Raw genomic sequence first — 13,655 nt, 5'->3', positions numbered from 1 at the left:
TTTTTGGTGCAGAAGCAGACTCTTAGCACACAGGTAGCTGCTTACCATGTGGAATCATACACAGTATTCACAAGCGAGTGGGGTTTGAGGTTTCAGTCAGTAATGCAAATACATTCAGCATCACTAAGGCTGGTTGCCCTTGCTGGAGTGTAGGCAGACACCCAGGTTACAAATGATGCTGGTCTGAAAAAGCAGTTTGGACATGTGCTTTGTAAAAAATCTGAAAAGTGGATTCATAATGTGTCAGTCTGTAAAAGTGTTCATCACTTGCCAAAAAAAAGAGCAGTAAGTGTGCTTTCAAATTGGCAAAGAAATTTCGTTTTGTGACTAATGTGAAAACATGACTCTGTGTGCAAATAGGAATTACAGGCAGAGATTTATTGCGTATTGCTCTGGTGATTTCACAGTTGCATTAGATGGAAAGGGGGAGACATTTTTTGGTGCAGAAGCAGACTCTTAGCACACAGGTAGCTGCTTACCATGTGGAATCATGCACAGTATTCATAAGCGAGTGGGGTTTGAGGTTTCAGTCAGTAATGCAAATACATTCAGCATCACTAAGGCTGGTTGCCCTTGCTGGAGTGTAGGCAGACACCCAGGTTACAAATGATGCTGGTCTGAAAAAGCAGTTTGGACATGTGCTTTGTAAAAAATCTGAAAAGTGGATTCATAATGTGTCAGTCTGTAAAAGTGTTTATCACTTGCCAAAAAAAGAGCAGTAAGTGTGCTTTCAAATTGGCAAAGAAATTTCGTTTTGTGACTAATGTGAAAACATGACTCTGTGTGCAAATAGGAATTACAGGCAGAGATTTATTGCGTATTGCTCTGGTGATTTCACAGTTGCATTAGATGGAAAGGGGGAGACATTTTTTGGTGCAGAAGCAGACTCTTAGCACACAGGTAGCTGCTTACCATGTGGAATCATGCACAGTATTCACAAGCGAGTGGGGTTTGAGGTTTCAGTCAGTAATGCAAATACATTCAGCATCACTAAGGCTGGTTGCCCTTGCTGGAGTGTAGGCAGACACCCAGGTTACAAATGATGCTGGTCTGAAAAAGCAGTTTGGACATGTGCTTTGTAAAAAATCTGAAAAGTGGATTCATAATGTGTCAGTCTGTAAAAGTGTTTATCACTTGCCAAAAAAAAGAGCAGTAAGTGTGCTTTCAAATTGGCAAAGAAATTTCGTTTTGTGACTAATGTGAAAACAAATGTAGTAATATATTTAAATAAAATAAAGGAATTTTTTTTTAGTTTTTTTCAGGTATTGCTGAAGAGCAGTGAACAAAATTTAAGATGCCTTCAAAATCCAGAGTAAAAAAAGAGCAGAAAAAAAACCTATATTTGAAGACAACTGGAGGACCTAAGTTAGTTGAAGATGCTCATGTTGGGAAGAAGAAAAAATCTTCTGGTAAGCAAAAAAAAGATTTTCTAAGGAACATATTCAAAAAAAGGAAAAATGTACAAAATGTCTGTACTGGAAAGAATGATTTGAATCGAAAAGGACAGGAAAAAATTGAGAATTTAGTTAATGCAAATATACCTTCTGCTTCTCAAAAGATAAACTTAAACAGAAAAACAGCGTTTAAAGAGATACGTAGAAAAATGTTTCAGAGGAGAGTTATGTCCAATTTGATAAAGGATGTGAAGAAATATAAGCAAAAGGCAAAGTTTTTTAAGAGAAAAAAAGAAATTGAAGCCATTGCAGCTAAGGCATTAGAATTAAAAAGGAAACTATTCATTTTAATTTTGAATAGGATGCGTACATTAGACAAAATGGTTAATGTACTGAAATCACATAGCAAAAGGAAAAGAGTAGTGAACAGAACAAACTTTTGTAAAGTGTTTTTAGGAAAATGGATGCATAGTTCAAGTAGTGAACCTTTTTTTAATGAAGAGAGTTATTTTCAAAGTAATAGTTTGCTGCATGCAGTTGACACCAGAGGTCGTGCTTATGAAGTGAAAAATGGTTGCATAATGGAGAAGGAGATAATGGTTCCAAGAGATGAGGTACAAGTGATGGCGGATGAGGCTATGGGGAGACGTCCTAAAGCCCCAGTGTACACTTGGAATTGTAGTAGTATTTGCACTGTGCGTCAGGAATCTATTGATAAATTTCGTGAGTTTCTAAGAGAATATAGCAAAAAAAGTGTGAAACAGAAGATTAAGGTGCTTCAAAGTCTAGATCCATGCAGAGTGAGAGAGAATACTGGTTTGCAGGGTCATTCTCTGGCTTGTCTATCTAGAAAAGTGTGTAATAGTGTTTTCCATCATTTTAGGATGCTGGCTGTTCATCATACTGAAATGAGAAAGTTTGTGAGACGGTTGTATTTTGCTAAAAGTCCAGCAATAAAGTTAGATGAATTGAATAGGGCTCTGTTCCGTGGAACGGTATCAGATGTAGAGAAGGTTGTTGATGAAATTCAGTTTTGTTACTTTGGTCCTGAACAAAACAGTGCAGAGAAGGACACAGTAAATGAGGAAGAAGTGGAAGAAAATGTAGAACCCTCTGTAAGTAAGACATTTAATGATCACATAACAAAATTTGCAATAATCTCTAATGAAAGACTAAATATAACTTGTATTTGTTGCCGCAGAACTCATTATAGAAAACAAACCAGGTATGTTGATCTCTACAGAAAGAGTGAAAATGAAGATAATTATAATTGGAAGGATTTTGCCACCTATATATTTCTTGAAAATTGTTTTGAATTGGGTGAAGTTCAGCGTATTTGTAAATACTGTTACAACAAGTTAGAGGAAAATAGAATGCCGACCAGAGCTGTACATAATAATTTAGAATTGGATGCTATTCCTGCTGAACTTTCTGAATTAAATACATATGAGTCTATACTCATTCAATGTGTTCATCCGTTCCAGACCATAGTCCGTACGGAGCCCAAAACTGGTAAATTACCTCCTTCAGATTTACTGAGAGGTTTAAAAGGTAGAGTGGTGTATTTGCCCTTGGATTTGAAAAAAAATATGGAAACTATTGATGCGGATACTTTGGAAACTGAACCATTAATTATTCTGGTTAATGGTGTACCTACAAAGAATAAGAAGATTTGGCAGGAGCTGGTAGATGTACGGAAAGTACAAAGAGCAAATTTGTATTTGAAAAGGAATAACAAATGGTATGAATCAATTTATATAGAAGAAGAAGAAGAAGAAGATTTACAAGAAGACACAGAAACACCAACTGGACAAATTGAAAAAGTGGACAAGTCAAAGGAAGAAGAAATTTATGAACATTTTAGCATACATCCTCTTCATTCAAAAGAAGTTATGGGAGACAATATTGATCTATTTCAGATGAAGAAAGCAAAAGGAACTCCCGTGAGTGTATGGGAGGAGAGCTTGGAAGCTCGATGTTTTCCCCAGCTGTTTCCTAAAGGAAAAGGAGGACGATACGATGAACGTCCGGAACAGATTCCAGCTTCTGAGTATCGGACTACAAGACTATATGCTGAAGATCCCAGATTTCGACAAAGTATTCCTTATTTGTTCCATCTTTTATTTGAAAGCGACTTGTCTGCACTGTCTTATGCAGTAAATCACATTTTAAAAAGTGGAGTACATTTACAAAATGTGTCTGCTAAGGATTTTATGGAGAAAGTGCAGCACCGAGATGATCATTTGGAAACACAACTGATCAATCTGATGGCTTGTCAGCGTGGGACAAATGAATATTGGTACCGACGCCATGGTGAATTAAAATGCATGTTACGGAATTTAGGAACACCAACATGGTTCCTTACCCTAAGCTGTGCTGAGTACGCTTGGGATGATTTACTGGATTTTCTACGAGAGGCAAATTCAAACATTAAAAACATTGAATACAAAACAGCAGGAGAACTGTGCTCATTGGATCCGGTTAATGTTTGCAGATATTTCAATCATAGATTTGAGGCTATGATGTCCTTCATCTGCAATAAAAAAAATCCACCTCTAGGAGAAGTAGTGGATTTCTTTTGGAGAAAAGAGTACCAGGCAAGAGGTGCTCCTCATATTCATATGCTGTTGTGGATCAAGGATGCCCCAAAGTTTGGAACAGATACTGATGAAGCAGTGTTATCTTACATTGAAGAATATGCAACATGTGCTATACCAAAAAGCACAGAAGAGAAAAAGTTAAAGGAGCAAGTTTTACGTTTCCAAAGTCATCGGTGTGGAAAATACTGTCGACGGAAATACAAGAGCAAAGATAAATACTACACTAAATGTCGATTTGGATTTCCTAGACCTGTTCTTTCAAATGGAAGAGTTAACAGTTTTATGTCAGCTGTGAGACATACTATCACAAGAAAATCACCTAAGAATACCTACAACCTTAAAAGAAAAGAAGAATCAAAAAATATAAATGACTACAACCCAGTGATTTTATCCATGTGGAACGCTAACATGGATATACAGTATGTAGCTGACAATTCCATTGCTGTTGCTCGATATGTAACGTCTTACATTACGAAATCAGAAATAACAGAATTGAAGGAAATGTGGGAAGAGATTTCTCACGAGAAAACTGTCAGTAAGAAGCTGTACAGTTTCAGTTTGAAGATGTTATCGCATCGAGAAATTGGATCCTACGAATGTTCAGATAGGTTATCTTCTGCAAGTCTCTACTCGAAATCAAGAAGAATAATTTGGGCAAGTTTAGGCCTTGCAGCAATGAGAAATCGGGTACTGAAATCTGTTGGAGAAATTGAATATTTGGCCGAGAATGACCCAGAAAGTACAGATATTTTGAAATCAAACATGTTGGATACATATTACCCAAAGAGAAGTCATCATCTGGAGAACATGTGTCTCTATGAAGTGCTGCAGAACTACATTTATTCACGGAAAGCCGCAGAAGACATCAACAATGGAAAATATAAAGTTATTGGTGAGGAAGGATGTTTGGTGAAGCAAACAAAAGGAAGTTTGATAAATCACCGGAAGCTGAGTTGCGACACTACTGACAAAAAGGAATTTTACTACTTGGCTCTTTTACAGCTGTTTAAACCATGGCGTACAGAGGATGAACTACTGGGAGAATTTCAAAGCTATGAAGATTCATTTAATGCTTGCAAAGACAGCATACAATGCAGAACATTCACAACTTATCTGCAAATGTTAAATGAAGAAATTGAACAGGAAACTACAATTGCAGCAGAAATAGCTAGAGACAGTTCTCAGGACAGCCAAAGTTCAGGAACACTCAGTCAAGATCCCCTAGGACAACCAATCGTTGAAAATGAAGCATCAATAGCCATGAATGAAGTGGAAACAGCTATGAATCAAGCTCAAGAAGAATTTATAGACTTACAAAATTTGGAAAGACAACTGAATCAAGAGCAGCAACAAATTTATGAAGAGATCAGAAACAAAATTGATCACGGATTTCTACATGAAAAAAAAGAGTGCTCATGCACATCATTTCATCCAATCAGGATGTATGTAAGCGGACAAGCTGGAACTGGAAAAAGTTTCCTTATAAAAGTCATCAGAAGCTACCTACAGCAAAAAACGGATTCTACTTTGTCTTGTGTGGTTACTGCTCCAACTGGGTTAGCAGCATATAACATAAAAGGAATCACTTTACATCGTTTGCTAATGTTACCAGTGGAGCATGAGAACAAAATACAATACAACAAGCTAACTGGAGAAGCATGCTTGGAAGTTTCAAGAGTATTGAAGAAGATGCAAGTTCTCATTATTGATGAGGTGAGCATGGTATCGAACTTAATGCTTGCCTTTGTGCATTTAAGAATGCAGCAAATTCTGAAGTCAGACTATGACGTGTTATTTGGAGGAAAACACGTCATAGTTTTTGGAGATCTTTTGCAACTTACTCCAGTTAAAGGACAACCAGTGTTTAATACTGTGACACATGAAGACACGAAGAAGTCATTGGGAAGCATCGGTAATGCAAATATTTGGTCCTTCTTTGAGTACAAGGAACTTACAACTAATATGAGGCAAGCAAACGATGAAGAATATGGAAGTATTCTGAAAGATATCAGGATTGGACTACTTACAGAAGCTGGCAAAAAAGCATTACAGACTCGGCTGCTACATAATTTATTTCCAAAGGAAGAAATAGTTGCAGAGAAGATATACAAGAACATTGCAGAAAACAAAAGTGTCATCTGCTTAATGCCAACTCTACGTGAATGCTCAATATTCAATGAGGAGCTTTTGAAATTGGAAAAGGAAGATATCAGGAAATTGGAAGCAGTGGACACAATTGAGGATGGAAGAATTACTGTCACATTAACAGGCACACTGAAAAATAAATTGGATTCACTAGAGAAGATTTCCAAAACAGCTGGATTAGAAAAAAATCTATATGTTTGCATGAACTGTAGAGTATTTTTAAGGAGAAATTTGGATGTTGAAAAAGGTTTAGTTAATGGAGCTATGGGAAGAGTTGTGGGTTTTATTAATTATCAGAAAAAAGATGGAATTGAATGTTTAAAAATAAAATTTGATCAGATAGAAGAAGTTAAAGATATTTGTCGTTGTACAGTTCGTTTCATGCTTGTGAAAGACTTATATGTACGTAGGAAGCAGTTTCCGTTTTCTCTAGCATATGCTGTAACTATTCACAAGTCTCAAGGATTGACTGTAGATTGTGCATTTGTGAACATTGGTTCAACTGTGTTCAAAGAAGGTATGGCATATGTTGCTTTGTCACGAGTGAAAACATTATCAGGTTTATTCATGATAGACTTTGATGATTCAAAAGTTAGTGCTGATACAAACTGTGTAAAGGAGTATAATAGATTAAGAAGAAGCTATGCTCCTCATTTAGGTCAGTATCCTGTGTTGGAGAAACGTGTAGTTTCTCGTAAAAGGAGAAATGAGAATATCTGTAATGAAGATGTAGAGAGGAGGAAAAAAAAGAGGAGTGATGTAATTGCAAGCAAAAAGAATAAGGAAAATGAAGAACAGGTTGTAGGATGTTATTTTGAAAATAGCTCTGGTGTCAACTGCTACGCTAATGTAGTGCTGAATGTTGCATTTTATCTGGAAAGTTTGCAAGAGCAGATAATAGTAAATCAGGGAAAAAGATTCTGTACTGTGCTGAGTCTCCTTTTTGAAAAGCTGAGTAATGATAAAACTCAAATAGAAAGTGCTACTGAAATTAGAAAAGTTTTAGATGTATGTTCAGGACGAACACAGTTTTCTCAAAATGTACAGCAAGACGCACAGGAATTCTTGATGTATTTTCTTCAGGTACTGGAAGAGGAAGGGGTACAAATACAAAATATGTTTGGTCTCTCTTATAAATGGGAACATAGTTGTGAAAACTGTTATAATATATGTGGCTCTAATGTTGATTCTGAAAGGTTTATTTATTTAACATTGCCAGAGAGTAAAACAGTCACTTTTGCTAAATTAGTTAAAGATGCTAATCATAGCATGCAATGCAGTGAGTGTAAATCTGACATGTTTTCAACATTAATTTTAAAGGAATACAGACAGTATGTAATTTTAATGATGCAACGATGTAGAGCTGATGGTTCAAAATTGGATACTTTAATAAAGAAGTTTACAGGACAGCAATTATCAATTTCAGGAAAAACTTTTGTAACAGTTGCAATAATTTTCCATGATGGACCTACTGTAACTTCTGGTCATTACACAGTTTATCTTAAATGTGAAAAAGGCTGGACACTGTGTACTGATTCCCAATTGATTTTTAAGCAACGTTTGCCTTTTGATTTAGCAAATTCCTATCTAATCTTCCTGAAACCTAAATTTTAGAGAGATTTGACACAATTTTACCATTTTATAGGATTTCCATTTGGAATTTACAAATAAAAAGACTTAACAAATTATCATTTGGCCTAATGGAAAGGTAACCAATTGTAATGTGGAATTTTTCCATTTTTTAAGGAAACTTTGGAAAACCAAAAATTTAGAAAAAATCGGTAACATCTGCACAATTTAAATTTTGGAATGTTATTGGATTGCCATTGGAAATTTTTTCAAAAAAGATTTTTAAAATTACTATTTGGCCATGTGGAAAAGTAAACAATTCTATTGTGGACTTATTTAATTATTAATTAATCTTTCGGAAACCAAAATGTTACAGAGAAACGGTGACATCTGTACAATTTAAACTTTTGTTTTTTATTGGATTACCATTGGAAATTAAACAAAAAAAGAATTTTAAAATTACTATTTGGCCTAAAGGAAATGGAACCAGATGTATTGTGGAGTTATTTGACATATATTATTGTGATTATACTTCTGAAACAAAAATATCAGACAGTATTTTAAAGAAATAAGTATAGATATTAGATGATATTTTTTTAGAATATTATGCATTTCTTTAAAGTTATGTTTATGAAAAAAGAGATTCTGGGCTTTTTTAAAAACAATCTTTGAGATTGTTAATTTTTTTTTGCCTGCTGTTAAATGATGAATGCAATTGCTTTCACAATTTATAGTGAAATACAATATTTTCTGAAAACAGCAAAAAAAAGGCAAAAATATTTTTTGAAAAATATGTAAATATGTGTACTGTATTATTAAATGTTTTATTAAATATTAATACTTTTTTCTTTTTTTTTCAGATTGAGATAGAAAATTTTCAAAAACTATAACCATTTAAAAAGCAATTAAAAATAAATTAAATGAATAAATCTTTTTTTGAGTGGGTATGGTAAGTCAATAATGTCATGGTCCCTTTTTTCCACTTCTCTACAATCACATTTGCAGTTTTTAATTGTAGTCTCTTAAGGACCTTGTAATGTGATAATTGATTTTTAGTGTTTAAAAAAAAAAAAAAAAAAAAATTATGCGTACCGTACGCGTACGATAAAAAAAACAAAAAAAAAGTTTTTTAAAAAATATATAAAAAATAGATGAAAGGTAAGGTTGGCTCTTAAAAGAGCCGTTGTGTTCATGCAGGGACAGAGGAAAGAAAGATTGGGAATATTAGACGGTACAAGTGTGCTGATCTATTTTACTGTTCACTAGGGAAACACTGGTCTCCCTATAAGTAATTAGATCGTGACAATGGGCGCACCGTACTTCAACCCTCGCAAACCGAGGGTTAATTTCCAGAGGACCAGAAAAAGGAGATGCTCCCCCCACAGATGAAGGGCTCACCTGACCTGCAGAAGAAGGACTCGGCTCTGCAGATGATGGTCCAGGCTGAGCTGCTGTGGATGTGCTTGGTTGATTTACTGAAGGGTTAACTTCAGTAAGTCGAGCATGTGTCCTTCTGTGTACATCCTTAAGGTGTCTCATCATGGTGTGATTCCCAAAGGAATACTTCCTGTCAGGATTACCTCTTGAAAGTACACGCTTACACAGCTTGCAAGTCACTAAGGGTGCATTTACCTTTTGCTGGCCTTCTGGAAAAGTAAAATAATCCCATACGTAAGAGGTCTTTTGTTTCCTCGCTCTCTGCCTCAAGGTAGTGCTGCTAGCCTCACTCTCAGAAGAGCTCTGCTGTTCTGCCATCGTATCACAAAGACAACCCAGCTCCTTCTCCTAAGGGATCACAAGCAGAAATGAGGGGAATGGGTGTGGTGTAGGAGAGTTCTAGAACTGAAAGTAGTTTCAACCAATCAAAAGTTGTGTTTCATGTTCACATGACCTACCGTACGCTTACGGTACGCTTACGGCAAAAGTACGCATGCGCGTAAAAAAGACACACGCTTGCGCGCATGCGCATAACAGTCACTCCCCGACACTTCCGCGTAACGTGCACGTGTAGCGTACACGCGTACGCGTCCCACGCGGAGTACGCGCGGCTACGCATATTGCGTAACTATACGCAAACAGCGTAGATAAATTACGGACATTGCGTAAACCGTACGCTTACCGTAAGCTTACGGTACGCGTACTAAAAAAAAAATTAAGGAAAAAATGTATTGCTAATAAATTTTACATGTTTATTTTATTAAATTAATTTTAAAAAACATATTATAGAATTTTAAAAATTTAACCATAGTCTTTAAAAAAGGATAGAAAATTAAAATAAAAATATGTAAAAAAAATAAAAGAAAAAAAAAATTAGCCTTTAAAAAACCTTGCAAATTCACTGAAAAAACCATGGGTTTCACACACGTTATAGTTAGGAATTAGCATTTAAAAAACCTTGCAAATTCACTGAAAAAACCATGGGTTTCACACACGTTATAGTTAGGAATTAGCATTTAAAAAACCTTAGAAATTCAATGAAAAAACCAAAGGTTTCACACATGTTATAGTTAGCTGGACATTTCACTCGTAAAAAACCAATGAAATTCCCCCGTTATAGTTAGTTCAGCTAACTATAACTCGCGCGCCCGCAAGGCACTACTGATGACGTCACATATTACATCACTCATGACATGGTCAGTGACATCACTCATGACATCACTGATGACATCTCAAATGACATCACTGATGACATTATCCTTGTGACAGAGTGGTAGACCTCCTCTCACCCTAATATAACCTTTGATACAAACATTCAAAAATAGACACTAAAATTTTCAAAACAATGGACATACCAATAACAGTTACAACAACCTATTCAGTAATTCTAAGATCCACATACACATCCACTCATCCACCAACAATCCTATACAGTCACTCATACATGTACTCACACATCATATGTACTCATACACCTAAACATCCTGTAACACAATCCCACTCATCCATAGAGTTACTCACACACATAGTCACTCATGCTAATAAAGAAACAAACATCCATTTACTTGCATATACAGTTATACACACACCAGCACACTTACTTTAACAGAAACTTACACATACTTAGTCTTTTTAACAATCACTTATAGAAACACATACTTATTCATACAGGAACTCTTCCAATCTCTCACTCTCACATATACTCACTTATAAACAGCAATAGTCACATATACTAGTTTAAAACATATGTAGTTACTTATGAAGACACTATTGAGACAGGCATTCACTCACTAACACACCCATGCACACACTCATCCACCCATACAGTCCTGCACACATGCTGTCTTCAACACATACAAACAGTGAGTCACTCATTCATGCATCTATGCACTACGTAATACCCCCACCGCACCATGAAGACACTCAGACACTCATACTGATACTCAAAAAACCAACTATTAACCTATATAGACACTCATGTAGCTACTCACCAACCCATGCAGCCACTTATATACAAAGTGAGAGACTGATACAGGTATTTACACATTTAAACATTACTCACTAAGCCATGTATTCAAAAAGATACACTTAATCAGTCAGTTATACAATCAATTTTTCAGAAACAAATCATCATTTTAGACACTTATATACTCATTTATTCTTCCATCAACCTTGAGAAAAACATATATAAAACATATTTAATTTTCATAAAAACACACATTCACTGGATGATGTCATCAGTGATGTCATTTGAGATGTCATCAGTGATGTCATGAGTGATGTCACTGACCATGTCATGAGTGATGTAATATGTGACGTTATCAGTAGTGCATTGCGGGCGCGCGAGTTATAGTTAGCTGAACTAACTATAACGGGGGAATTTCATTGGTTTTTTACGAGTGAAATGTCCAGCTAACTATAACATGTGTGAAACCTTTGGTTTTTTCATTGAATTTCTAAGGTTTTTTAAATGCTAATTCCTAACTATAACGTGTGTGAAACCCATGGTTTTTTCAGTGAATATATATATATATATATATATATATATAGATAGATAGATAGATAGATAGATAGATAGATAGATAGATAGATAAAGAACCAGAGAACTCTGGATAGTTCCCAGGTTTAGGTGGAGAGCAGCTCCTATGTAGAGCACCTTACAACACCAACGTCACTCTGAATCTGCTCACCTCAAATGTGTTTTTCTAGCAAAGTTTTTAGGCATAGGATTAGCACAGTGCCAATCAGCTAGGAAGGGAAAAAGTATTTTACCATTTTTATAGCAAAGTCTTTAAGCATAGGATTAAATAGTGCCAGCCATGCTGAGCTGTAAAATGATGAACGCCTTCTACCACTCCAGCTACAACATTATAGCCCTGGATTGGTAAAATACAATCCAAGCTAACATGGAATGAATAAAAGCAACCCCTGACACGTGTTTCTCTGTCATTACAGTTGCTCTCCACCTAAACTTGGGAACTGCCCAGAGTTCTATTGCATAATTTATGCTGCACTCTAAGCCTGAAAGAGTATTGTTTTGATATATATATATAGATATATATGTATATATGTGTATGTATGTATATATATATGTGTGTGTGTGTATATTTCTGAGCTACCTCTAGCTGCCAGTCCATCCCAATTCTTTCTCCGCTACATTATTACTTTACCACCACTCATGCTTTTGCTACAAGAGGATGTCCCTCCCATTGCATTCCATGATATAACATGATGCATAATGCTTCAAAAGACAAAAAATATATATTTGTAGATGGCCAATTAATTTCTTCCACCGGAATTCAACTTACAACTGAGCCTTACTAACACAACCCACATCATCCTAGAGAAAAACAACACCAAAGGTAAAGGTAGTACTTTTTAGCGGCTGCTGTCCTGCCTGCACTTGTGAACTATAAAGGCTGCTTATCACCACACACTATCTTTTCACCATTGTGCAGAAGTGTGTGCTTACTGTCGAGCAAAGGATGTGTCCTGAATCATTCCCTACGAGTGAGCTGTGCAGTTCAGTGCTATGCAGTTCAGCGCACATGCTCAGTGTGTACTTTTTGTAAGAAATGAAACTATTTCTCTGTCTGTTTCAATTAGGTGTTATTTGTTTATGGTTGTAGACCAGGTTTGTTCTCAAAACTGGGGGTTCTTGTGGAGATCTCCCATGTAACAGCTAAGTAACGCCCCTTTGACGCAAAGTGGTGCAAAGCAGCTCAAAGCACTATTTACCCTAAGAATAGAGCACTTTCCCAGCACAAAGCCCCTTTGGTGCAAAGTCTTCGTAAAACTGGGCCAAACTGCTTTGCAACAAAATGCAAAAAAATCAATATAATACCTACATAATTTAAAATGGAAGGCTTTCGAAATTGGCATGTCTAGCGATGTTTGCAGATTTGTGCTAGAGTATGAAAGTCTCACCAGCAATGATAAACCAGTCCATGTAGAGCAGAAGGTTGATGTAGCACATCACCACCACAGCAGCATAGGCCCTCCGCTCTGAGACCGCGCCTTGCACCGGGGTGGCGGGATCCTTCGTTCCTGGGCTGGAGACCGTGGACCCATAGAAGGGAGCGCCAATGCGCGAGAGGCGTAGGCTGGTGACCTCGCCGGGTGTCTCTTCTGGCCCAGCAGTCTCCATGGCCTCCTATTCTGGTCACCGCTCCCTGGCATTCTGAGCACTCACACGCAGAGCAAGAAACAAAGCTGTCTTTGAGAGAGAAACTTTGAGGAAGTTGTGGTCAGTCCCTTTCTCTGAACCGCCTCAGATCTCATTCAGCAATTCTGCAAGGTTTGGAAACCTACCAGTTTCTTCTATTTCCCCCTCCCATGCTCTCCTGTTTCACTTATTATCTTATTATACAGATCTGCACAGTGGACAGCATGTGACCCGGGGACAGCCTTTATAGGGTTTCACTTTGAGTTTAGGCAACAAATGTCAGATAATATTTCAAAAGAAACTGATAAAATACAATATTTGAAAAAAAATATTCCATGCCATGAG

The 13,655-nt window shown here is 36.5% G+C and overlaps 1 protein-coding gene across 3 annotated transcripts in view; it reads right to left on the bottom strand.

The window, feature by feature from the left end:
• Window positions 1-13,350, bottom strand: part of LOC146859108 (protein spinster homolog 3-like) — a 363,281-nt gene extending 349,931 nt beyond the window's left edge. For all 3 annotated transcript variants that reach the window (XM_085646939.1, XM_085646941.1, XM_085646940.1), the window contains exon 1: window positions 13,073-13,350. In XM_085646939.1, the coding sequence (XP_085503065.1) occupies window positions 13,073-13,292 (220 nt within the window). In that variant the 5' untranslated portion in view covers window positions 13,293-13,350. The remainder of the gene's footprint in view (window positions 1-13,072) is intronic.
• Window positions 13,351-13,655: the final 305 nt, after the last annotated feature.

The sequence above is a fragment of the Triturus cristatus genome, chromosome 3_2 (assembly GCF_964204655.1).
Source record: "Triturus cristatus chromosome 3_2, aTriCri1.1, whole genome shotgun sequence".
NCBI lineage: Eukaryota > Metazoa > Chordata > Amphibia > Caudata > Salamandridae > Triturus > Triturus cristatus.
The sequence above is the reverse complement of the archived record's forward strand: the minus strand, read 5'-3'. Positions and strand labels throughout refer to the sequence as shown.